This window comes from Electrona antarctica (genome assembly GCF_951216825.1).
Source record: "Electrona antarctica genome assembly, chromosome: 1".
Lineage (NCBI taxonomy): Eukaryota > Metazoa > Chordata > Actinopteri > Myctophiformes > Myctophidae > Electrona > Electrona antarctica.
The window spans coordinates 39,509,908-39,536,483 of NC_136806.1; the positions used below are offsets into that span (position 1 = coordinate 39,509,908).

Below are 26,576 nucleotides of genomic sequence, written 5' to 3' on the forward strand. Positions count from 1 at the left end.
ACTGTACAAACTTTGTATGACCGAAGATTGACGCTTATGAGTTTTACGAGTCAATAGAGAGAATAACGCAGTTTGTGCAATAATGGCCATATAAAGACAAAATTATAATCGTGTTCCATTCTATGGCTGTATATGGAGGACAAATAAACTTTCTCATAATAAGCTGCAATGGTGTGTGCCGAGACTTGAGTTCGAGATAAATTGTAATACAGAACAATGTACTTAATATAAAAGAGAGCTAGAATCAATTGCTGATAAAAGCATCGGTTGAATGATTATTTTATTTATTTCTTGCACCAAAACAAAAACAGCATTTGTTTCTATAATAAAAAACCCAACTTCAACCTGAGATTGTTTCATAAGGCCTTAAATAATGTTTAAAAGACAGATTGTCTTCTAGGTTAAAACCCAGGTTTTGTAAACTGAGACTCACAACTAGCAATCTGATACAAACCATCAGTTGTTTTTAGCTTTCATTTAGCTTTGTCAGCCGTTAACACAGATCTCAATGTGCAAAGTATTCCTCTGTACTGACTGTACATTATAAGCACAGTGCACTTCCATAAGGCACTCACTAAAGATGATGCAGAGGTGTACAAAACTGTAAACGTGTGTGCGTTCATTTCTATGATATTACAGTGTGTGTTCATTATCAGTGTATCAGCAATTCAGCGTTCAGCATAATAACACATTGTCTCTCTCTCATCCAGCTCCCTCTCTTTTCCCCACAGTCACTCATGACCTGGATGTGGTGGTTAAAGGTAAATATAATCTTTACTTATCATCTTTATACACAACACACAACATTCTCAAGATGTGTACTGTATGCCAGTGTGTTGCAACATTCAATCTCACAACCGTGTGTGTGTGTGTGTGTGTGTGTGTGTGTGTGTGTGTGTGTGTGTGTGTGTGTGTGTGTGTGTGTGTGTGTGTGTGTGTGTGTGTGCGTGTGTGCGCGTGTGCGTGTGTCAGATGGGTGTCCAGGGCTGTGCAGTGGTCATGGTCGCTGTACGTTGGAGCAGAGTGGATGGAGATGTGTCTGTCAGGCAGGCTGGAGCGGGCCGGGATGCAGCGTCGTCATGGAAACGGACTGCAGCGATGGGACCGACAATGATGGAGGTGAACGATCTGCCAAGCTTCTCTTCTCTTCTCTTCTCTTCTCTTCTCTTCTCTTCTCTTCTCTTCTCTTCTCTTCTCTTCTCTTCTCTTCTCTTCTCTTCTCTTCTCTTCTCTTCTCTTCTCTTCTCTTCTCTTCTCTTCTCTTCTCTTCTCTTCTCTGACTGGAGTCTGTCTCATCTAGTCTGTTTTCTATTGAAAAGCCTTGGAACGATGCAAGTTGAAAATGAATGCCCCACCCAGTTATTATGTCTGTATCCCTCTTATGCCCATGGAGTTCTTTGTCAGGCATGCCCAAATATGGAGTCTATGCAGATGTCAGAACATCATTGTGATGTCAGAACAGGCCAGCTTCATATATAGAGATATAAGGGTGATCAGGTCCAGAGCCCGGGCAGAGGCTTTTGTCCTGGTTCTGGACAACCGGCTATCCGACGGACTCGACACCGGGCCCCCTGTGGGGGTGTGGAACGCGTGTGTCAGTCCGTCCGTCAGTCACACCTTGTGACACGCTCCATATATGGCCGTCTCCATATACAGTACAGTATGAAGATCACGACACTGACCTCATCAAACCCTGGATAGCCATACACATTGAGAAGACTGGATCATCACCTACTGTAGAGATCTGCATATATGGAGCCGGCCAGCAACTCTACATCTGACCTCATGGACACCTAATCAAACCCTTAGATCTCCATATATGGAGCTGACCTGTTCTGACATTCCATATGTTGATCCATCCACCCACCCACCCACTCATCCATCCATCCGTCCGTCCGTCCGTCCGTCCGTCCGTCCGTCCGTCCGTCCGTCCGTCCGTCCGTCCGTCCGTCCATCCATCCATCCATCCATCCATTCCCTTCCACGCCTGGTGTTTCCTCCTGCCTGGAGGTCAGTGAAAAATTATGCTTCACTTAATACCACCATATCAGCCCTGCATTCCCACTGAGAGCCCTGCCGAATCCCGCTGGCCACTATTATACTCTGTGTGTGTGTGTGTGTGTGTGTGTGTGTGTGTGTGTGTGTGTGTGTGTGTGTGTGTGTGTGTGTGTGTGTGTGTGTGTGTGTGTGTGTGTGTGTGTGTGTGTGTGTGTGTGTGTGTGTGTGTGTGTGTGTGTGTGTGTGTGTACGTGCACGTGTGCAGGTGCGTTGTGTTGCTATCCAATGTGAGCTAAAGCCCTTTGATATGCATTCTCCCCGCTAGGATAAAAGCCACTCCGAGAGATTCCCAGGAGCCTAAATACAGCTTAGCACACAGAATAGTTTTCCCATCTCTTCTGTAATGACAGGCATTCGTTCCTCGCATTTGTATTTCTCTTTCAGTCCCATGTAAAAGACTCATTCACACACTCCCGTTCGTAATGGACACGTTTATGCGGCCCTACATTACAAATGCACGTATTTATTCACGTCGGTCTGTATTCATATGTTACATGGAGTATAAATGGACCTTAAGAGAAAGTTGTGCGTTTTGGCACATTGGTGGTCATTACTCTGCTGTTCCTAAGCTGTCTTTCAACACTCAGACCTGTTTATGTCGAGGCACGCAATTTGGAGTAATTTTGTCTACTGCCGCTCGTGTCTGGTTCTGTTCGTAACGGACGTTGTCGTTGATCTGACTCAGACAATCTATCACGACCAATGAGGTGCTGCTTTTGTTTGGAGAAATTGCGTCCTCCTCGTTCTTCTCGAGCAGTACCTTCACAACGGGCCACATAACTAGAGAAGAGAGTATTTGTGATAAGTAGCGTTTGAATCGGTGCACACAGCGGGACGAGCAGCTGTCCTTAGTTTATTATGTGAACTGATAGCTGGTAAAGTTCTGTCATACCACTATTGTTTACCCAAGCACCGCGGACGACTGGGTCCACTCTGAGTCTACACACGTCCTGACTCACCAGGAGGAGACAGCAGCCATTTGAAATGGGTGAATTAAATGGCCTTTTGCTGAACGCTGTGCCTTTTGGAAATGGCCTGAGAAGAATGTAAAACAGAGATGCAGGGAAATGAGCCACATAGTTTTCGTTCAACATGGCACCATTACTGAGGCTTCCCAGCAGCATAAACACTGATTGTTATTGGCGTTAAGGGTGTGTGTGTGTTATAATGTGTGGGTCAACAGTAACACAGTACTTTCGGGTTCACCCTTTCAATGATAAAGACACTAAACACTGTGGAATAATCAATGATATTACCAGTACTACTACTTGTACTACTACTATTACTGCCAATACTACCACTAATACTATCACTAATGCTAGCTCTTGCTTTCTCTGCACCTGGAACTGCTGCTGTTGTGTCAACCAATTTTAAAGGCCATCCCCATTTTATCTTACTACTACTACTACTACTACTACTACTACTACTACTACTACTACTACTATTACTACTACTACTACTACTACTACTACTACTACTACTACTACTACTACTACTACTACTACTACTACTACTACTACTACTACTACTACTACAAGCCACTTCCGCCACTACTGTAGTACTAATACTAATACTACTACCACTAATACTACTACAGTACTTCTACTAGGGAGGCACAACATTAAGATTTCGGCAGATATCCAATAACCGATTATTGACATGATACATGTAAACTTACCGTACACCTCTTGTTGTACTGTGACTGTGATGCAGAGTTCTAAAAGACCATGCTTTGTTATGACCTGATTTATTTGGCCTATACTGAACACCACGCTGTGTTTCCAAGGTCCGGATTCAAATGAACTTACAAACTGCAGTATTTCAGATATGATCACATTAGGTATATATGTGATCATTCTCTCGTATTTATAGCAGTCCTTCTTACCCCTGCACTACACATGAGTGGAGTGGAGCTCTATACTTTTTGGGCTTAACAATATTGTCTTGCTCGCATGACTGTAACTGAAGTGAACAGTCACACACACAGACCTTTAAATGATACCACACCTTGGCTCCTGTGTATGTAGCTACAGTATGATGACCGATATATTGTGCATCCCTAACTATTACCACAAATTCTACTTATACAAATAGAATTTGTATATGTTATACTAATACTACCATTAACAGTACTACTGCTACTACAAATACTACTACTACTACTACTACTACTACTACTCCATAATCTTTTCAAATAGCTGATAATGCGTGTGGGCGCCACTACTAAAATCTGTCTTGGAAGAGCCACCCATTAACTAATCTAATATATGGCAGCCTTCCCCTTGTTTCTTCACTAGTCCGATCCAGAAGAACACAGTTTGCCGGCCACTGCTACAGAGCTGAGGTTATATCTTCCCTTCTTCTCTGGAATCCTGCCTCAAAGCAGACAAGAGGTAGAAAACCTTCGTTCCCTGATGTCATCGCTAGGGACACAGGCATCAGTAAGCAGGAACTGGGGATGGCAATGAAGTACCGGAAAGTCTGGCGTAGCATTGTGAAATCCATGATCTCGACCGCGGTCGGAAAAAGATGATGACGACTACTACTACTACTACTACTACTACTACTACTACTACTACTACTACTACTACTACTACTACCACCACCACAAATAACGACTTCTACGGGGTGGCTAGAGCGGTTGCTTTGGAATCACAAGGTTCCCGATTCAATCCCTGGCTCCTCCTACAGTAGCTTGTCGAAGTGTCCTTGAGAAAGAAACCGAGCCCCTGGCCTAACTGCATCCTGCTGAGCAGGTTGCTGCAGGTTTGCATGGCTGCCTCAACCGTCAAATTGTGTGAAGGTGTGAATGTAATTGTACATTGTAAAGCGCGGTCACACCATCACGTCGAATGTCCCTTTTTACATCAGTGGACTCCGGTATAAGCGAATAAACAACCCTGCCTTTTGTGCGTGTGCATAAAGCATAGCTATCATTTGCCAATCAGGCACAGTATTTACTGACCCACTCCCGGTGCAAAACTAAGTGTGTCTTTCAAACAGTTAATTTCCTCTCACTCGCCTTGTCTCTGTCTGTGGATGAGAGAGTGGAGGTGGGTATGTATAAGAGGCTGCGATGGAGGGTGTAGCGGCGAGAGAGGTAATTGTCCTCGGTGTGAAAGAAAACAAATTACTCCCCCACGCCTTGCCCCCCCCCCCCCCCCCCAACCCCCCATAATTATTTTGTTTTCCTCTTTACATCCTTATAATACAGAGTATGAATATAGATGGACCTCCTGAAGGAAAGAACGTGCCTTCCACACTTAAAGGCATATTTTGCGTTATTCCCCCACTTTGGAGTTGATTCTAATACCACGGTCTGGCTAACAAAGCCGTCCTGCAGACTGTTCACACTTCCATTGTCTTTTTCCATCTTTCACGTCCTCCTCGTCTCACGGCTGTGAGGACGCACATCCTGTACTGTACTGTACCGTACTGAAATGTACTGCATGTTCTCTCTCACTCAGACAATCATCAGAGTGTGAGGTTGCCTCTACTTGCCTCTGAAGGGTGTGAGTGTATGAGAGCGATAGATGGAGAGATGCTATCATATGCAATCACAGAATAAAGACAAGGTTTTTTGAGAAGCTGCTCAATTATTCCCCCTCTGGATGAGAGAGATGGCTGACATGATCCTGTTTTCATCAAAGCAAAGACTCCACACTCCGCTGATTGTAGGCTGACAGCCTATTCTCTCTCTCTCTCTCTCTCTCGCACGCACGCACGCACGCACGCACGCACGCACGCACGCACGCACGCACGCACGCACGCACGCACGCACGCACGCACGCACAATACTCCACACTCATACATATATGAAAGAGTTTGAAAAAAATGCAACATCCGTATAAAAGTTATTATGCAATTCCCTTGATGAATTAAATAAATACTTGCCACAGAATCAACATTCCCCTACCAATATCGCAAAACTTTCACATTTCCATCCAGTTTAATCGCATAAAAAAATGCTTGCATACTTTACAACTAGAATCCTTTATATCTATATAACCCAATCACTGTTACGTAGCTTATACGTACTTGGGGAAACAAGGAAATAAACCACTTTGCAGTTTTTCAGCGCTTGGGCTGCAGTAATCATAGAAAATAGGACAGCATAATAATGCCTTCCCTGTCAAGGACAATACTCTCAGAATAATCTACAGTATGTCTCTTTTGTCCCGTGTTCGTTTTGTGAGAACAAAGGCATAAAATGCAATTAATGTTATGCTATGAATGTGAAGTGGTGCGTCTTGTTGAAATATAGGCTGCCGTGCTGCGTTCCTCCGCCCGCATGGGGGTTATAATAGACTATTGTTGGCCTTTCACTCTCCTGGTCTCGGCGGTCAGATACATTTAAATGTCAGCTCCATTTCCTGCCTTTTCACACACAGCCATGAAATGGGAAGCAGAAATGCCAGCCTGCGCTGCCCGGTATCGCACAGCCCCCCTCTGCCTTCCCTCTGCCTTCCCTCTGCCCTGCTCATTGTTTACCATGAACTTTTATTCAGCACGCTAGCCTTTTCTTTTCTTTTTTTCACAGCAGCAGTATCGACATGAATAGCTGTGTATATATTACTTCTTTCACAGGTGTTGCCAATGATTGGAAATAACAACTGAACTAAGTATAATAGGTCTTAACCTGCAGTTAAATCCTACAGTAGCCTATATATTTTGCTGACCGGAGTCCACCCGAGGCAACCACATCTGAATGTGTACCTGAGTGGGTCCACAATCTCTGAATGCTATATATAGAGTCTGGAACTACACCTAAACCAAAATCGGAGTAATCTGTTTGTCATTTCTGCTCACAAAACTATATTTTAAAATATAAAGACTGCAAGACTGTAAAGAGGAAGTGGGGAGGAAGCTTCACTTCCGCTTTATATATATTTTACTTGTGAGCAGAGCTTCCGTTCTCCAGACTGTATGACGGAAGCATTTGAAAATTGCGAGAGGCAACAGTCTGGCCACGCGAGACTGAGTGGGTAGAGTCTGGTAATCAGAAGGTCCCTGGTTCATGCCCTGGCTGCCCCAGTCGATGAATGAAGTAATTGAACCCATTCTACAAAATGTCTTGTTCATGTCCAAGGACCCTCAACAGTGTATTTGGCTGAACCACATCTCAACATATTTTGTTCCAGGGTCCTCCAGAAGCAAAGATCTGACTTTTGAAAAACATTTTTGAATAGTTCAACTAGCCAATCTACATTGACACCTTGTGAGCTTGTAGACTGGCCATTTTAACTATTCAAAAATGTTTTGCAAAATAGTAAAAAAAAAGGCAAAGAAGTTTAGGGGTAAGGGGTTTAGCGGTGAGGAAAATGGAGCCCCTACAGTACAAGCTCTTAGCGTGGTACAAAGCAAGGTGACGTGAGCTGTTATATTTGCTATTTCTTAATAGCCAAAGTATAAAATAATGCTTTTTAGCTGCAAATCTAAAATGACACATGCAGATGCTTTCCCGGTCTTAACGGGTTAACCCCCTAACTTGCGATGACTGCTCCTTATAGTTAGGCTTCGTTAAATGGACAATTGTGATTTTTGTGCAAATGTATATGTACAGTGACAAAAGAAATACTATGGGATACATATTATGTTATCTATTATTCTTACTATCCTTGGCCCATTGCTTTTTCCCTTTACACCAAATATCTCTACTATTTTGGGGAGAATGTTCGAGAATGTTTGGGGAGAATGTTCGAGAATGTTTGGGGAGAATGTTCGCCCCATGGCCAGAACAGGCACAAGGGCTCTATTTCCGTCCATGCTAAACCCCTTATCCCTTAACTTTTTTTTTAAACTATTTTGAAAAACATTTTTGAATAGAAAATAGAGCCCTATAGTTTCCTACTGTAGGTTTCCTGTGGATAATTAGTATCATTGGTAACACCTGTGAAGGGAGTAACATATAATATACACATGACACTATTTATGTCAATATGGCTGCCATGAAAAAGCTCTATGGAGCGATGCTGGGTACTGATAGAGGTGTGATTTGTAGCTGCGTGATGTTTTCACGATGCGTCCGTGTCGTTCACATTTGATGGAGTCTGCTGAGTGTGATAGGAGTAATGTGGAGTCTATGGCTCACTGACCAGCTCTACAAATCTGTATAGCTCTGGACAGCCGTGCGTGCGTGCGTGCGTGCGTGCGTGCGTGCGTGCGTGCGTGCGTGCGTGCGTGCGTGCGTCACATGACCTTCTCCCTCTGTTAACTCTCTCTCTCTCTCTCTCTCTCTCTCTCTCTCTCTCTCTCTCTCTCTCTCTCTCTCTCTCTCCCCCCCATATCTCACTGTCTCTCACTCTCTGCTGCCTGTGTTTAATAACTGTTTAATGTCTTGATTAAATGAACAGTGCAGAGATAAGTGGATGGCTTGTTTGCAACAAACGAACCACTTCATAATTTGCTACTCTTTACTTGTTGCACGTGTGATTTGGCTGTGTCTTTTGTGTGAATGTCTAAGTGTGTGTGTGTGTGTGTGTGTGTGTGTGTGTGTGTGTGTGTGTGTGTGTGTGTGTGTGTGTGTGTGTGTGTGTGTGTGTGTGTGTGTGTGTGTGTGTGTAGTGGTTGGTTTGTCTGTATGGTGTGTATGCAACACGTGTATTTAAGTGTGAGTGTGGGATAATTTAATTGTCAACTCTTGCCATGTAATTAGAATTAAGGCATTTAGCAGATGCTCTTATCCACAGTGACCTAGAAGTGTAAGATCAGAGTTTTCATGAACCTATTCAACAAATGGGTCAATATTATAACCACGTACTGTACAGAGTGCAAAGACAACAATTACCTTCTAAGTAGTAGGACACCAGGTAAATATCAAACGGATCTGCATAAATAGAGAGTGTGTGTGCGCGTGCGTGCGTGTGTGTGCTTGTGCTTGCTGATCAAATAAATAAATAAAGGGGCTAGGCTTACAATTTTGTAAAACAAGATTAGGTAGGTTAGGTTTAGTGGTTACTTTAGTGCAGGTGTCGCACACCTGAAGCTTGTAGATCTGCTATTTTTGGCTTTAAGGTTTAAAATCACAAGACATTAGTTAAATGGAATATGGTGCATTTATATATAGCGCCTTTATCCAAGGCGCTTGCTTTACATACTGTAGATTGTGCATTGCATGTACCCGTGCATACATTCAATATGCGGAAGTGCTAATGAGCGCACCGTGTTAATCCCCCAGCCGCGCAGGGTTTACTCGTGCTACATGCACGGACAAAAAAAAAACGCCCGCCTGCAGTTCCAGCTTTGGCCAACCTCTCTGGGGGCGTGGTAAAACAATAAAACGTATCATGCTCAGAATGCTATAGTAAACACGAAGGTGTTGTGTTTCAGACGGCCTGGTGGACTGCGTGGACCCAGACTGCTGTGAGCAGCTGAGCTGTGGTTCTGACGCGCTGTGCCAGGGCTCCGCCGACCCGCTCGCCCTGCTGCAGAGGAACTCCCCGCCCCCCACCGCGCCCCCCTCGCCCGCCGCCAGCGCGCACACACACAGCTTCTACCAGCGCGTGCGCTTCCTCCTGGGAAAGACCGCCACGCACACCCTGCCGGGAGAGGTGCCCTTCGACATCAGGTGAGAGGCAAAGTGTTGGATTTGACGGCACACATTTTGATTTGGTTTTAGTCGTGTTTTAAAAAAAAAGAAAAATCAGTTTTTGTTTTAGTCACATTTTTGTCATCTGAAATGTCTTGTCGTCCGTAAACTTTTAGTTTATTTTGCCGGGCCTTGATGGGGTCATAATGCCTAATTATACACTTGCATGCTGAAAAAAGAAGATCTACAAGCTCACACTGCATCGCAACGTGACGCATTGTGAGCTTGTAGATCTGCTATTTTCCGTTTTAGTCATCATAGCTTATAGTTCTTTCGTTATTCTTTAGTTTTCATCAGTGAAAGTGGATATATGCCGAATCTTGCCGATGCATGTGTGTGTATTTCCATATGTTCTGTGTACCCTGTGTGTCCTTGACAAGAATAAAAGAAGTGTGGAGTGACTGCAAACTTATTTTATTCTTGTTATGTATCTCTTTTGTCCTACAGCATAACGTATGTTCGTTCGTGTGCACGTGTGTGTGTGTGTGCTAGTCGTGGGCAGTATCAATTTCTGTTTCAATGTAATATTGCCATGGCAACTGAGTTGATGGCAATAATAAGAAGGCATTATGCTATTCCTTAACTTTTATTTTTTTCATGAAAGATAAAGCTGCACTTTCTATTACAATTATAGTGATAATGAAACTGAAAGGCTAGCCAACCAAATAATTATTTGGAGGTATAAAATAAACAATTGCCTGGTCAGTTCTGCTCTATTGGTTCCCTAATCAATTAAATGTGACTATAGGCATGGAATCTTGAAAGTATACCTTCCATCTAGTACAAAAGTCTGCCACCTCATCTCCATTCAGACCACTGATGATATGGCAACATGTTATATTGGGTCCTCCACCATGCTATGCTGAATCTATGGGAGCTAAGACTGCTTATGTATTTCCTAAAGTTAGCAAGAACTGCCTGACCACCTATGCCCTATATAGCCTACTACTTCATCCTACCACAGATATAGCGAAAAGTGTGTCATAGTGTCTCTCTCTCTCTCTCTCTCTCTCTCTCTCTCTCTCTCTCTCTCTCTCTCTCTATATATATATATATATATATATATATATATATATATAGGTGAGGACGCCAGGTTAAACCCAGAAAGACTAGTCTTAAGTAGGCTAATTGCCTATTATTACACAGGCTAGATAATGTCATACATGATGACTTCTATCACCAGCAGCTCTTAATTCAATTTTACACAAATACCATCATATACGTATGAAGGTATATATATAATATACTGTATATATACGCAGTTACGCACGCAGTTACGCACGCACACACACACACACACACACACCAATTCTAGTGCATGCATTTAATTGGCTATTAACCATTGTCCTGGTTTAGAGTTAGGATTACACTGAAGGAAAGATCCAGGTTGGTTGGTGTTAGGGGTTGGGATTAGACATGTACACGTTAGGTGTATGCGTTAGAGATGGACTTATATGACTTCCGCTTCCGCCCAGATGGAGTAGCCGCATGGTGAAGTGCTCCGTCTAAGTTTTATCATTTATTCAAGTTTGTTTTGACCAAAACTGCCACTTTTATGTCAAACTACACGTGCAACTGGTTAAAGTACAAATAGATGGAACTGAGGTCAACTAAATCACAGCTTCCTAAAACTACACCGGTGACCAACCCTCCCGACGCAATGGACCCCGACAAACAACCTCTCTCCCTCGCTATACTGAGAGCGGAGCTGCAGTCGTCTCGGGAGGCAGTGCTCTGTGAGATAAAAATTGAAATAGCAACCATACGTCAAGAAATCAAAAAAGATATCACAGCACTCCGTGCAGAGACAAAAGCTGAATTTTCCTCCATTCGCTCGGAGCTAGCTAACGACCTCACCTCGCTGTCTTCCAAAAACACCGAGTTAGCTTCGGAGCAGTCAGACATGGGGAGATCTCTGAGTGATACTATGGACCGTGTTGCTGTACTGGAACAATCACTGGGCTCGATGGCAAAGGAGAACAAAGTCTTACAGGAGAAATGTTTGGACTTAGAATGCAGAAGCCGTAGACAGAACCTAAAATTATTCGGAATCGCTGAATTTGCTGAAGCCGGTGACCCGGTTGGGTTCGCAGCCACCTTCTTCCCTACGGTGCTCGGTGTTGATAACTTCCATACCCCCATCGTTGTTGACCGCTGTCACAGACTAGGGGCAAAGTCAAATGATAAGAAGGATAGACCTCGCATCATGATACTACGTCTTCACTATTTCTCTGACAAGGAGAAGATCCTCGAACTGTCCAAAAAACAAGGCAGCCTAAGCTACAACGGATCTCCAGTGTTCATTCATCCAGACGTGCCCCAAGCGATTGCAAAGCTTCGCGCAACGTATGGCCCGATTAAAACCAAGTTGCGCGATGCTAAACGCCGTCTCCCGGGCCTAGATTACAGTTTATATCACCCGGCCAGATTCATAATAACATTGGACGGGATCCGGTACTCCCTCAATTCTCCTGAAGCAGCCGAAGAATTCTACAAAAAGAAAATAGCACCCGCGGCAACGGCGGCTGTTGCAGCCGAGGAGGAACCTGCTGTAGCTGATACAGCCGAGGAGGAAACTGTAGAAGAGTAGCTGGCCGGGACATACACCCCAAACATTAATCAACGCTCACACAGACTTGCTTTCTCCCCGTGGACATTATTCTGTCTGCGCACCCACCACTATCATTACTACATGGATACAACGATGACAAGTCCACGCTCACTTTAAAAAAGGTAATGTTTGTGTGAAAAAGATCTGGCGAAAGCTACTACTAAGACGAACTATATCCCTTTAATGCTTGGAATGCATGGAAACACCGTAATAATTCTACTTATGCTTTGTTGATCTATTATTTAATTGTTGTATTTATTTATTTTATTGTGGTAGTCTAAAAGACGGGGTTATGGTTTACATTACTAGCGTAGCAGTTTTGCTAATAATGCTATTGTTGTCATGTAGTCACCATGGAGGCCGCCATTTATTTTTGTATACCACTGTGACCGTAGCACTGCGTTCGCGACCTGCGATGCATTTGTTATTGTGTTTAGTGCTATTGCAGTAGCATCCTTGCTATTGCTGTTGTTGTCGTGCAGCCTCCATGGGGGCCGCCATTTTGTGTATTAGCCTACTATGACGCTAGAAACCTACGGTGCGCCTCGAGGGACAAAAAGGACGTCGCTTGTAATGTAGTGAGGGAGGGAGGGAGAGACGTTGGGTTACGAGTAACCATAGTTATTTGAGTGAGATCCGCCTCCACTGCTGCTGTTTTGTGTATGTGGAGGTTGCCTTAAGTTCTTTAAATTCCTCTTTAGACCCGTTTTATTGTCAACATTATGGTTTTAAAAGATGATTTTATTTACAAAAAATACTTTTGAGCAAACAAAAGTGGGAAAAGATGTTACTTTATAATTAGGGGCGAGGGATTTAATTTTTTTTTTTTATTATTTTCTTGCGAATGTATGGGTTCATGCATATATATATATATATATATATATATATATATATATATATATATATATATATATATACAAATTGGTTTGTTTTTCCTTGGTTTATGTGAACTAAGTTGCACTGATTGTAGTTTGTGTCTGTCTGCTTGAATGTGGAATGTGTGAGATTGTCTGTCTTTGTTTGTATCCCCCTCTGTTTATTTGAACGTTTCATTGTATTTATATATTAATACATGTGTGTCAGTACAGGGATATGTTTATACGGGTGTGTGTGGATGTGTGAGTGAATGTGTGTCTCTTTATGTATATGAGTATATCCATGGTTTACATTTAATACATAGATTTGTACCTGATTGTTTATATATGGTTTATACACTATGTAGATACACATGTTTGGCCACTTACACCGACCTCATATGTTTTACAATGGGTTGTGGTGGGGAGGCCTCTCCTGGGCGTGGTTTATTGGCGTGCCTGCGGTGCGGCTCATCGCGCTGTGGGCCTGCCTGTCTGCTGTTCTCTCTGGGGGGCCTTATCCATAACAGTATGCGGGGTTCGGGTGGGTGGCTGTGCGTGTAATGATCATCTGGTTGTTTTGGTTCAGAATAAGATTGTATCTTTTTATTTTTATTTTATACATAACAAGGGACGGTTAGCTAAGTTCTCCCTATTGTAGTTTTTTTTTTGTTTCTCTATTTTCACTTTAGCTGCTTGTGTCTTAGACATAGAAAGCTGGTTAGCTTAGGCTTTTTCTTCTGTGCCTCCTATTTGAGGGCAGGCATGGAGGGTTTTGGGATTTCTCCCGTTTGTTGTGTTAATGTGTTTTTGCGTTCCTGTGTTTTTGTTTTTGTTCTCTTGCACTCCTATTCCGAATTCAGATTGATGTCAGCATTTGCACTCAGTCCTTTTTTTTTATCAATTCCTGGTTTATACAATGGCTAATTCTATTCCAAATTCTAATATTGTAAGAGGGGAAAGCTTGGTTCAATACACTACTTGGAACTGTAGAGGTCTGAATGGAGCGGTGAAACGTGGCAATGTATTGGCTCATTTAAAGAGGTTGGGGACAGATATTGCTTTTTTACAGGAGACTCACTTACGGAATCAGGATCATAACCGCCTACGAAGAAATTGGGTAGGCCAAATATTTCACTCCCATTTCAATTTCAAATCCAGGGGCACGGCAATACTTATAAACAAGAACATTCCTTTTATACTAAATAAAACTATCCAAGACCTACACGGTAGATATATTATAGTTACTGGAAAGCTTTATAATTGTCCTATTGTTCTGGCTAATGTCTACGCCCCTAACCATGACGATGAACGATTTATATCTTCTTTTTTGGCTACTTTGCCTGACCTTGACACTCACCAGTTGATCTTAGGTGGAGATCTGAATTTTATTCTTCATCCTACGCTTGATAGATCTTCACATAGACCCTATACTCTGACTAAATCAGCTAAAATGGTGAATACATTCATGGACACATTTAAATTATCAGATCCATGGAGATTCTTAAATCCAGCCCAACGTAAATATTCGTTTTTCTCTTCTGTACATCACACTTTCACAAGATTGGATTACTTCCTGATAGATTCAAAACTTCTCCCCTCAGTAAAACACTGTGAGTATGAAGCAATTGTAATATCCGATCATAGTCCCCTAGTCCTCAAATTAGCATTTCAGAACAGACATACGGCCAGGACTTGGAGATTCGATAACACTCTAATAACTAGACAAGCATGTGTGGATGATATTAAATCCCAAATACAGTTCTATCTCTCCACAAATGACACACCCGATGTATCAAGAAGTACACTATGGGAAGCACTTAAAGCGTATCTACGGGGGCAGATTATTTCACGACAAGCTTTGATCTCCCGTCTACGTAATGTACAAGGCAAAGCTCTGACTGATAAATTACTTGAAGTAGACCTACAGTATGCAGAATCTCCTTCTCCTGAATTATACAGAGAAAGGGTTTCGACTCAAGCCAAATTCAATCTCCTATCCACAAATGAGACTACTAATTTGATCACACGTTCACGCCATAGGTTTTATGAACATGGGGATAAGGCGGGCAAAATACTTGCACTTCAAATTAGGGAATCAGCTGCTTCTAGATTAATTACAGAGATCCATACAAACACCGGCCAAACTACTATTAATCAGCAGGACATTAATGATGTATTTAAGCGCTTTTATTCAGATTTGTATACTTCGGAATCACTGGGAGATTCTGAATTGATTGATACTTTTTCAGAGAATTTAAATATATTAGTCAAGAACATGAGGTTCAACTTGAAAGAGCTATTACCTTAGATGAAATACATCAGGCAATCTCTCAAATGCAGTGCTCAAAAGCCCCAGGACCCGATGGCTATACCTCTGAATTTTACAAGTCATTTACTGAACTTATATCTCCCCTTTTACTTCAAGTGTTTAGTGAATCTCTCAACGCCGGCCACCTCCCACCAACTTTCTATCAAGCTAGCATTTCTGTTCTACTTAAAAAGGATAAAGACCCGCTCAATCCAGGCTCATACAGACCCCTGAGTCTTTTGAATGTTGATGCTAAAATTTTAGCAAAAATTTTGGCTACACGCTTAGAAAAAGTGCTCCCAACTGTGATACATATTGATCAAACAGGGTTTATAAAAGATAGACATCTATTTTTTAATCTTAGACGCCTATTCGACATTGTATATTCTCCCAGTAGAACCCCCCAAGATACGGAAATACTGTTGTCTCTTGATGCGGAGAAGGCTTTTGATAGGGTCGAGTGGGATTTTCTCCTCTCGACCCTGTCGAAATTTGGGTTTGGTCCAACCTTCACTTCCTGGGTTAAACTACTTTATGCTTCTCCGTTAGCTTCTGTACATACAAACGGATACAGGTCTGAAAACTTCCCTTTGAATCGCTCGACCAGACAAGGCTGCCCTCTCTCACCACTGCTCTTTGCCTTATCTATTGAGCCGCTTGCAATTGCGTTGCGTGCTTCAGACACCTACACTGGTATCTTCAGAGGAGATAGAGAGCATAAAGTTTCACTTTACGCTGACGATTTATTATTATACATATCCAAACCTTCCACATCTATTCCTAGTATCATGTCCACCTTAGAAAGTTTTGGCAGGGTTTCAGGGTATAAGGTCAACGTTTCCAAAAGCGTTTTATTTCCTATCAATACACAAGGCAATCAAACTTTCGGCTCCCATCCATTTAATGTTACAACCAGCTTTCGGTATTTAGGAATCACGGTAACCAAAGCGCTTAATGACTTGTTCAAGCAAAACCATACAAAACTTTTTGAACGTACTGAACAAGATTTTGCAAAATGGTCGAACCTTCCTATCTCACTTGCCGGCCGAATTAATATAATTAAAATGAATGTCCTCCCTAAATATCTGTTTCTATTCCAATGTATTCCAATTTTTGTTAACAACACTTTTTTTAAGAATCTAGATAAAATTATCTCCAAGTTCATTTGGGATAAGAAACACCCCCGAATAAGGAAGGATTTTTTGCAGAGGCCTAAATCAGAGGGCGGAATGGGATTACCTAACTTCAAACTCTATTACTGGGCGTGTAATTTACGTGCGCTCTCATTTTGGCTCCAAGATCAATTGCCTACGTGGGCATTTATTGAAGGTCAATGTTGCCCCCCAACATCGTTGTCAGCATTAATCTTTTCCCCAGTGGCCTCAAAATATACTAAGTTGCCAAAGAATTCCATAGTCTCGCATTCTCTCAAAATCTGGCTCTCAATACGAAGGCATTTCGGTTGGCACCCGGGTTCTGTGCGCGCACCACTGGTCGCTAACCATGCTTTTCCACCTTCCCTTTCTGACTCATTGTTTAAAGTGTGGCATAGAAATGGTATTCACTCCTTCAAAGATCTTTATATTGATGGATTATTCCCGACCTTTGAACAAATGCGACGCAAATTTAATTTACCCCAATCACATTTTTTTAGATTTCTACAGATACGACATTTTTTAACACAGCACACTGCTTCATTTCCAAACATACCTACCAACTCATCAATGGAATCTATATTTCTACCTGACCCATTGGTCAAAGGAGGTGTTTCTATTATTTATAATTCTCTCTCATGTTTAGATAGTAATGCCTCCTTGGATTATTTAAAAACTGCTTGGGAAAACGATTTAGGAATATCTATCACTGACGAGCAATGGTCTACATCTCAAAAATTGGTGCACTCTTCTTCAGTATGCGCCAGGCATGGTCTTATACAATTTAAAATATTACACAGGTTACATTTGTCAAAGGAAAAACTCAACAGAATGTATCCGAATGTGAATCCAGCCTGCGACAGATGTGGCCAGTCGCCGGCCACTCTGGCGCATATGTTCTGGCACTGCACTAAACTAACATCATATTGGCAAAGTATATTTAAATCACTATCAGACATTGTTGGAAAACCTTTTGACCCGGATCCACTGACAGCAGTTCTAGGAGTTAAAAGCCCCGGGGTCAAATTGTCTACTTTCCAATATAACATGGTAAAATATGTGACTCTACTGGCTCGCAGACTGATACTGTTGAACTGGAAGCAAGCACATGTTCCGACTCACACTACACTTATGAAAGAGGTTATGCACTATTTGCAATTGGAAAAGATAAAGTTTGAATTGAGAGGGAGTGAAGATAGATTTTACCAGACATGGCAACCCTTCATTGACTATTTCAATAGGTGCACGCTAACCCCTCCTACACAATAGATAACAAAATAAAAAATTGGAAAGAAGAAAAAAAAGGAGAAAGGAACTGAGTGTTTTTTCTTATTTTATTTTCTCATTTAAAAAGAAGAATGTCGGGTTGGGAGAGTTTGAGAGCAAGAATGTCTGTCCTGTTGTCTTTACTTTGTTTGTCTGTTCACATTTGTCAATGTTTAACTGTTTTGTTTTTTCTTTATCACATTTATGTACCTTTTTTATTATGTATTGTATGTCACTTAATTACTCATTATCTGTCAATTATTTTCTTAAGTTATGTCATAATACAAAAAGCCTAATAAAAACTATTTAAAAAAAAAAGAGATGGACTTATATGCCTGAAAAAATAGAAATAATAGAGAACGGAAAAGACCACCCTGCGGCGTGTTGCGGGCTTGCAGATCGGCAATTTAAAAATGGTTAAATGGCAAGAGAAAGTTCATATAATCGCTGTCATAACATGTTCATGTGGTGTCCTCACAAGTATAGTAATACAAACCTGTGCGTGCGTGCGTGCGTGCGTGCGTGCGTGCGTGCGTGCGTGCGTGCGTGCGTGCGTGCGTGCGTGCGTGCCTCCCCAGGGAGCGGAACCATGTGTTCCTGCAGGGATCAGGGCCCAGTGAGGTACACTACATCGTCCTCAGCCTGTCTCAGAGTCAGAGTACAAGCGGCCGGCGTTTGTTTCTTGCTATATTTATGTTGTGTGTGTCATGCGGTAACACACCGCTCATAAAGGTGTCTCCATAAATATTTCAGTGCCCTCTCGGCCGGCACGCGAGAGAGAGAGAGGGGGGAAATATATCTTGTTGGCACCGTGACCCAGAAAGTTTTGGACCAGAAAAAAAAGGAGAAGTGATGCCTCGTGCTGAGAAATGCCCCCCCCCCCCACTCCCCCACCCGTCCCTTCCCTTTCCTCGCACTCACTTTTACAATAAACAAATAAATTAATTGTGTGTCTGTTGTCTTGTAACGGAAATCGATGGCGGCTTTCGGGGCAAACGTAACAAACGGGCCGACGCGGTCACCCAGAGCAACCCTGCTGTCCTCCTGGAGGAGCAGATAGTATCTGTGTGTGTGTGTGTGTGTGTGTGTGTGTGTGTGCGCGGGGGCACGCACGTGTGAGTCATCCTAAATCCATCTGTCTCCATTTTATGGGTTCGACTATTATCCCTCAGTTCAAACAGCCTATTTCACACTTTACTGGAAATATCAGCGGGAATTCTTTAAAATGCTTTACGATGCGTGCGGCAGTGGGCGTGGCTAATTACAGACTAAATTGAATCGTGTCCGTGCGCACGTGTGTGCACGTGTGTGCATGTGCATGCGTGTGCATGCATGTGGGTGTGTGCGTGTGTGTGTGCATGTGCGCACGTGCGTGTGTGAAGGGTATTTATTTATGTGACATGTCGCTGCGAGCATTGGCTGTATTTATGGCGCTTGTCCGCTGGCCAACCCTGGCAGGTTTTGTGGGTGCAGGAAGTACAGTGATGCTGTCGGGACTCGGGAGGGAGAGTGAATAGAGCTGTTGTCTCTCTCTCTGCTTACAAGGACGTTCGTCTGGCTCCCATGTCTCTACAAATACAATCATCACACTGTCAATCCTGATGAACCGGAAAACATCCATACTTCCCGCTCTGACTCTCTCTCTCTATTTCTGACCAACCCCCCCCCCCCCCCTCTCTCTCTCTCTAGTCGTGTGGCTGTCATCAGAGGCAGTGTGCTGTTGCAGGATGGCTCTCCTCTGGTGGGCGTCAACATCACCTTCCTGCAGCACCCAGAGTATGGCTACACCATCAGCAGGCAGGACGGCAGGTACTCTACAGTGCTGTGCCTGCACACACACACACACACACACACACACGCACACGCACACACGCACGCACACGAGCACGCACACGCACACACACACACACACACACACACGCACACGCACGCGCACGCACACGCACACACACACACACACACAATGTGATGTAACAATGTGCAGGTACTACTTCCAGTATTGTCATGCTCACATCTCATCCGTTGTGTGTTGTTGCTGGCCTGTAGTTTTGACCTGGTGACCTCGGAAGCCATGTCCATGACCCTCATGTTCCATGTTCCTGTAGTTTTGACCTGGTGACCTCGGGAGCCATGTCCATGACCCTCATGTTCCATGTTGTAGTTTTGACATGGTGACCTCCGGAGCCATGTCCATGACCCTCATGTTCCATGTTGTAGTTTTGACATGGTGACCTCCGGAGCCATGTCCATGACCCTCATGTTCCATGTTGTAGTTTTGACATGGTGACCTCCGGAGCCATGTCCATGACCCTCATGTTCCATGTTGTAGTTTTGACCTGGTGACCTCGGGAGCCATGTCCATGACCCTCATGTTCCATGTTCCTGTAGTTTTGACCTGGTGACCTCGGGAGCCATGTCCATGACCCTCATGTTCCAGCGGCCGCCCTTCCTGCCGCAGACACGCCCCATCTGGACCCCCAACAACAACTTCCTGGTTTTGGATCACGTGACCATGGCCCGGGAGGAAGCGGCGGTGCCCAAATGCGACGTCAGGAGCGTTGTGAGTCCGTACCCGCTGGTGCTGCCCTCGCCTCTCCCCCGATACACCGGAGCGTGCAGCGAGCGGGGGCCCGTCATACCGGAGCTCCAGGTACGATACACGCCTCATATCAGACACTATATGAAGGGAACAACGGGTCCCGGGGAACAACTGGCTGAAACTCATTTGCAATATACTGGCTGATGACTGATATACATTGTTTTGACTTTTATGTCACATAAAAAAAAAGGTGCATGCTTAGTATTGTTGAGTGGCTCTCATACGTCTTCATGTCAAGGACCCCCAAATTATGTATTTTGTCCACAGACCCCCATCTGAACATTTTTGTGCCAGGGACTGCCTTACAAGATTTGTGCAGTTAAAATGTTTCAGGGAAATATTGAAAATGGCAGCTCTACAAGCTCTGAGCCTAGCCTTGTGCTGACCTTGGGCCTCTTAGCATGGCCTCATTGGGCCTCTGTGCTTGTTTTCTTTAGACCTGTCCACTTGTTTCTCTTGAAAAATCTGCATACAAGGTTTGATCCGTCCGACATGGACGACAGCTTGACACTACTTGGTCAGGTACGTTTTGCGTCATGCTGACGTCGCGGAGCACAGCCTTGTGCGTAGCGTGTTTGACGAGGATAAGTCATGAGCGCCTCCGGCCTCCCTCCCCATCGCCATGCAAATTGGACGCTGCTGAGTCGGCAGAAGTGCGGGCTTCACACACTGCTCAATGCGGAATAGTAAAATCACCTGGAAGATGACATTTTTATTTGGAAGAAATGCAGCGTCAGGTTTTGTAATGTTATACATTGTCAGAATCCGCTTTGTTCAAGTTCATTTGAGTTCCAAAAAGAGTGACTTTAAGACCTGTTTCACCGTGCAATGCAAGACAATGGGGAATTATCTTTGAATTATCCTTTTTTTTTAATCAAGAGCAACTATCGACGATCTAACCAATATTTGGACTTGCACGAGGCCAGCGTAACTATACAACCCAAAGCACTACCAAAGTGTTATTTAGCTTTAAGAGCAGAGTGCCAGGTTTAACTGTATTCCATTTGTTGCAATAAATGGGTCAATTTATGACAAGAGTGTCCTCACTTAATATATTGTCAGCGGGCGTGTTGCAGGTGGATTCAGTCGGGCCAATCAAATGACAGCTTTTCATTACCTTTAAGAGCAGTGTGCCGCTGGCAATTTGCACAGAAGAGCCTCATAAGTTCTGCTAAGAGTGAACTTGTGACCTGGTGCGTCAGGCTGCACAGAACACTCCACAGCACCTCCAACAGAACGCCCAGTGCACATGGTGTCACATTAGCATGGGAGGAAGTAACAGATGTAGTTAATATGTCTGCAACTCATGGCGCTGGTCCTATGAGACGCATTTCTCATTGAAATGGTGAAGCAGTGACATTTTAAATTCGATTTACAGGTATGTATAGGAGTCAAGGTGTCAACGAATTGCTCCTCTCCTCTCTTCCCCACTCCTCTCGTTTGGGGATAAAGTTCGCGCTTCTGTTCTGACTTCTCTGACACTTCTCTGAATGTTCAGCCAGTCAATCAGTGGGACAGAGCATGCAGCTGAACAGCTGAGCAGCGGAGGTCACATCAAAGGCAGAGTCATGGCTGCACAGTAAATATTGTTAAACGCAAAAGCACTGTCTGTGGACCATCACAATTACGGGAAAGCATCTCAGTCATTTTAGAGTTGGCTATTCAAAAATAGCACATGTACAGTACATGCTCACAGCACGTCACTTTGTGTCAAGAAAGATCTTGAAAATGTGAGAACTATACTATACTTTAGAAGGCATTTGTAGAATCGGCCTTATTGGGTTAAGTAAATGTAAACATGTAACCAACATATATGTGCATACTAACAAATCTAAATAGATGACGTGATACATTGGTGAGAGGAATGCTAGGGGTGAAGAGGTGAGTGCTCAGTCTGTGGATTAAAACAGGAATGATGGTGTGAGTTTATTGCTTTGGGGCCAGAGGAGGATGAAAGTGTCTAGACTCTAGGACAGGTGAAGCGTTGTCCAGGATGCTTTAGGGAATGTTAAACTTCAAACAGACTTCCCATCTTAGATGATCTAAGTGAGCGGGAAGGGTTGTGCTGTTGGGGCAGGCAGCAGTGGCTCAAGAGGTAGAGCGGCCGTCTTGGAATCCGAAAGGTTCCTGTTCTATCCCTGGCTCTGCCTGGCCGTTAACCCATTTTGGGTGGGAACCCCTTTTGGTGTTAGCATTATGTTATGTTTTAGCTATTGAAAAATAGCAGATCTACAAGCTCATAGCGCGCCACCGAGTGGCGCGCTACGAACTTGTAGGTCTGCTATTTTTGAAAAATTGAAGAACCACTTCAGAAGAAACATAGCTTTTTCAGAAAACTGTCAGAATGTAGAAGACATTTTTAGAATCTGATCTCAGGTCTAAATGTTTTTTTCTGTGCTATGTGTTGTTTTTGTTGTTGGTGTTGAACAGACCTGTGAAGATGAATATCCTTCGGGACAATAACGATTATTATTATTATTAAATGGGTTAAAGGACCACTTCATCCCTTTTCAACCTATCTTCATATAATAGGTCCTCACTAATAATCATGCATCGACGGGAAATCCAAGCTAATAGAAACTGCAGGCTTTCTAGTCCTGAAAAGTTGCAATGTGAAAATGGAAGCACAAAGGGAGTCTACCAACAACGTGCCTCAAGCCTGGAGCGGCTGGTCCGGTGCATCACAGGAACAAGGACACTTAATGCAGAAGGAGGAGGACACTGGAGCAGCATGGACATTTTAAGCCTTTTATTTGGTGCTAGTATACAAAAAACGACTAACGTTTCGACCTATGCGGTCTTTCTTCATCAGAGTCATAAAACGTTTTTTTTTTTTCGTTCTCACAATAATACAAATCTAAACATTTTTGTAAAAAAGAAATCTTGTTTAAAAAGAATCTGCCTAACGATGATGTCACGGGTTTCATAACTGCCCACAGCCCTCCTATGAGACACAGACTGAGTAGAAAAGAATTGTGCCATTTTATCATGATTATTAGTGAGGACCTATTATACTGTATGAAGATAGGTTGAAAGGTCCTTTAAAGTGTTCTTGAGCAAGATTCTGAACCCAATGCTCCCAATGGACTGCTTTGTGCCTTGCATGGTTTCCTCTACTGTCAGTGTGTGAATGTGTGGGTGATTGTAAAGGCCTTGGAGAAAGGCAATATATTATATGCAGCTGAGAAACCACCCACATCAACTCTGCCTGTTATTCTGCGCATGAAATAATTAATCCTGTATTTCCTGCCAATCATTTTACCGCGCTGCAAATAGTCTGAAAACTCACCTCTTCACACTACATCTTAGCCCGTAGCCACTTGCCGCAGCACTTTATAGCCTCGACGACCTTACAGGCTTATGCAAAGACTATGAACTTATATAATTTAGATAGCATTTTATGTAGACATAGCACGCTGTAATGTATACTCTTAGCTTCACTGTACAGATAGTCTATAGAGACAGATGTTGGGTTCTTAGCTTGCTTATGATATCTGATAACTATTTCTATGTATTGGATATAACAAACTTTTTTAGCAAAAGGCCGATGCACACCTCAGAAGGCTAGTGACAGGTGCGTAGGGCAATAGAGCATAGAACAACAAAGAAAAGGTCCCACACACTGTCAGACACTTGCCAAAATGTTGTTCTTTATTAGGTTGCCGTTTCGGTCGATTAGATCTTCACCAGGACAGACAATGAAGGTCTAATCGACCGAAACGTCGACCTAATTAAGAGCAACATTTTGGCAAGTGTCTGACAGTGTGCGGGACCTTTTCTTTGTTTTTCAAAGATACCCTTTTTTATGTATTTGATATATTACCATGTGTTGTTCTTGCTTACTGTAAGTCGCTCTACATTAAGAGCGTCTGCTAAATGCCTGAACTGTAAATTGTCTCTCTCTCTCTCTCCCCTCCCTGTAGGCGGTTCAGGAGGAGGTTCCTATCCCCGGGTCCTTTGTAAAGCTGAGCTACCTGAGCACGCGGGCAGCAGGCTACTTGTCTCTGCTGCGCGTCCTCCTGACGCCCCCGTCCCCCTCGTCCCCCGTGTCCCCGCTGGGCGGCCTGGCCAAGGTCCACGTGCGCGCCTCCGTCCAGGGCAGGCTGTACCAGCGCTGGTACCCCGCCGGGCCGGGCCTGGTGCACAGGATGGTCTGGAACAAGACAGACGTTTATGGACAGGAGGTCTGGGGTCTCACGCACGCCACAGGTACCGTAACATGAGAGCAATAATAACTGAAGTGAATAATAATGATGATGATGAATGGGAACCACGAGCCATTTTATTATTCACAAAGGAGGTTTGTGCAAAGAGCTACTGTACACAAATACAAGGAATGCAGTCAAGTGTCACAATAATGAAATTCTATTTATAGGAATATAGACGTGTCCTGAATAAAAAAAAAAAGGACACACTTTTATTGAAAGTCAGCAATTGTGAACTGAATGGCAGGAATTCTGGATCTCAACAGGGAGAAAGGCTGAAAACCATTCCAGCATATTTAAATCTTTGAACTAAATGTAAATTAGTGAGTTGAGAGAAAGTACTATTTGAAATGTCAGTGAAAGGCAGTGGACGGTGGTGTGAATGTGAGTCATGAATGAAATACATGGTGACCCCAAAACTGACTTCACAAAGTCCCAGAGTAGTAACTGAACAACAGAGCATGACTCCTGTCATTCCCTGTTGTACTGCTTTGGTCCTGTCTTGGCCGGGTCTCACTTTTAAAATATGTTTTGTTTATTGGATTTAATTAATACTTTTATTAGTCAAAACAGCATGGATATACAGTAACACACTTGGGCTAAAATGATAACACAAAAAATGCCCTGGGGACTTGTTTCCAGTGTGGTCCATTGTATTGAATTCATCAACAGCTAGAGTATAGAATATAGAATAATCACACAATAATACACGTCATCAACAAATACAAATAGCCATATACTGTGTGTGTGTGTGTGTGTGTGTGTGTGTGTGTGTGTGTGTGTGTGTGTGTGTGTGTGTGTGTGTGTGTGTGTGTGTGTGTGTGTGTGTGTGTGTGTGTGTGTGTGTGTGTGTGTGTGTGTGTGTGTGTGATTTCATAGCAGTTTCCGGCAGGATCCGCCGGGAGAAACTAGACACAGCTGCAGGACATGAGACTAATTTATTAGAGCGGCAGAGAGAGAGAGGGGGGTGTGTACATGTGTGCGTGTCTGGCTGTCTGCGTCAATTTAACAAAGGTGCAGGCGATCAGAAATCAGCAGAGAGAGACCGACGTTTGCGCTACTCTATGCCGAATTGAAGTGGACTCGGCCCCAGACTTTTTTTTTCTCCCTCGAAATAAAAACGTCTGGGTTTCCGAGGCTACTCATTTCAAGAACGCTGGTCTTGTTCACTTGTGGTTTTCTTTCAGGCCTGTTTAGAAATAAGTAAGCCAGCGATTCACGACCATTCATGGATGGTGTCAGGGCATTCCATTCATACCTCAATGTGACTTGTTTTCCCCCATGGTTAAATAAAGGTTACATACTGTACATTGCATACATACTGTACATGGCATGTCCTCTGTATGTGCTGCCATAATAACACCTGAAGACACACACCGGGAGGAATCACACCTATTCACAGTCATTGTGACGCACAATGTTGTGAAGCTATAGTAGAGTGAAGGGCTTTGTACACCACAGTAGCATTCATTGTTTGGTCCAGGGAAATCTCTCTCTCTCTCTCTCTCTCTCTCTCTCTCTCTCTAAATGGGCACAACTGCTACTTGTAAAAAGGCAGCATCAATTTGTTCTTCATGGATAACCAATAATATTTAATGAAGATGGTTGCTTCCCCATTCAAACGCATTTGCCGCCCGTCTGGTGAACCTGAAAGCAAACTCCACGTGCCCGAATGTTTTATTTACATGCCACGGGCAGTTGGGCAAGCATTAGTGTCAACCCCTGTATACATAACATATACACACTACATATTTGTAGTGGCATGGATGGTTATAGTGTTTTTTTATGCATGCCAGTCAATCACGTGATGGAAAATTGCAGTTTGCAGAATGCTGTTATTGCTTGAATTCAGACGGGACAGAGGCGATTTGACTGGAGGTTATGTGGCAGAGGGTTGCCATGCAGGTCCAAGCAGGACCCCCGGGGACTC

The 26,576-nt window shown here is 43.4% G+C and overlaps 1 protein-coding gene across 1 annotated transcript in view; it reads left to right on the forward strand.

Annotated features, from left to right (window-relative positions):
- The window catches only part of tenm1 (teneurin transmembrane protein 1), a 425,652-nt gene that overhangs the window by 263,544 nt on the left and 135,532 nt on the right, over positions 1-26,576 (forward strand). Inside the window, exons 14-19 of the mRNA XM_079512339.1 lie at positions 732-761; positions 973-1,119; positions 9,388-9,625; positions 19,532-19,651; positions 20,231-20,492; positions 24,365-24,650. Of these exons, the coding sequence (XP_079368465.1) occupies positions 732-761; positions 973-1,119; positions 9,388-9,625; positions 19,532-19,651; positions 20,231-20,492; positions 24,365-24,650 (1,083 nt within the window). The remainder of the gene's footprint in view (positions 1-731; positions 762-972; positions 1,120-9,387; positions 9,626-19,531; positions 19,652-20,230; positions 20,493-24,364; positions 24,651-26,576) is intronic.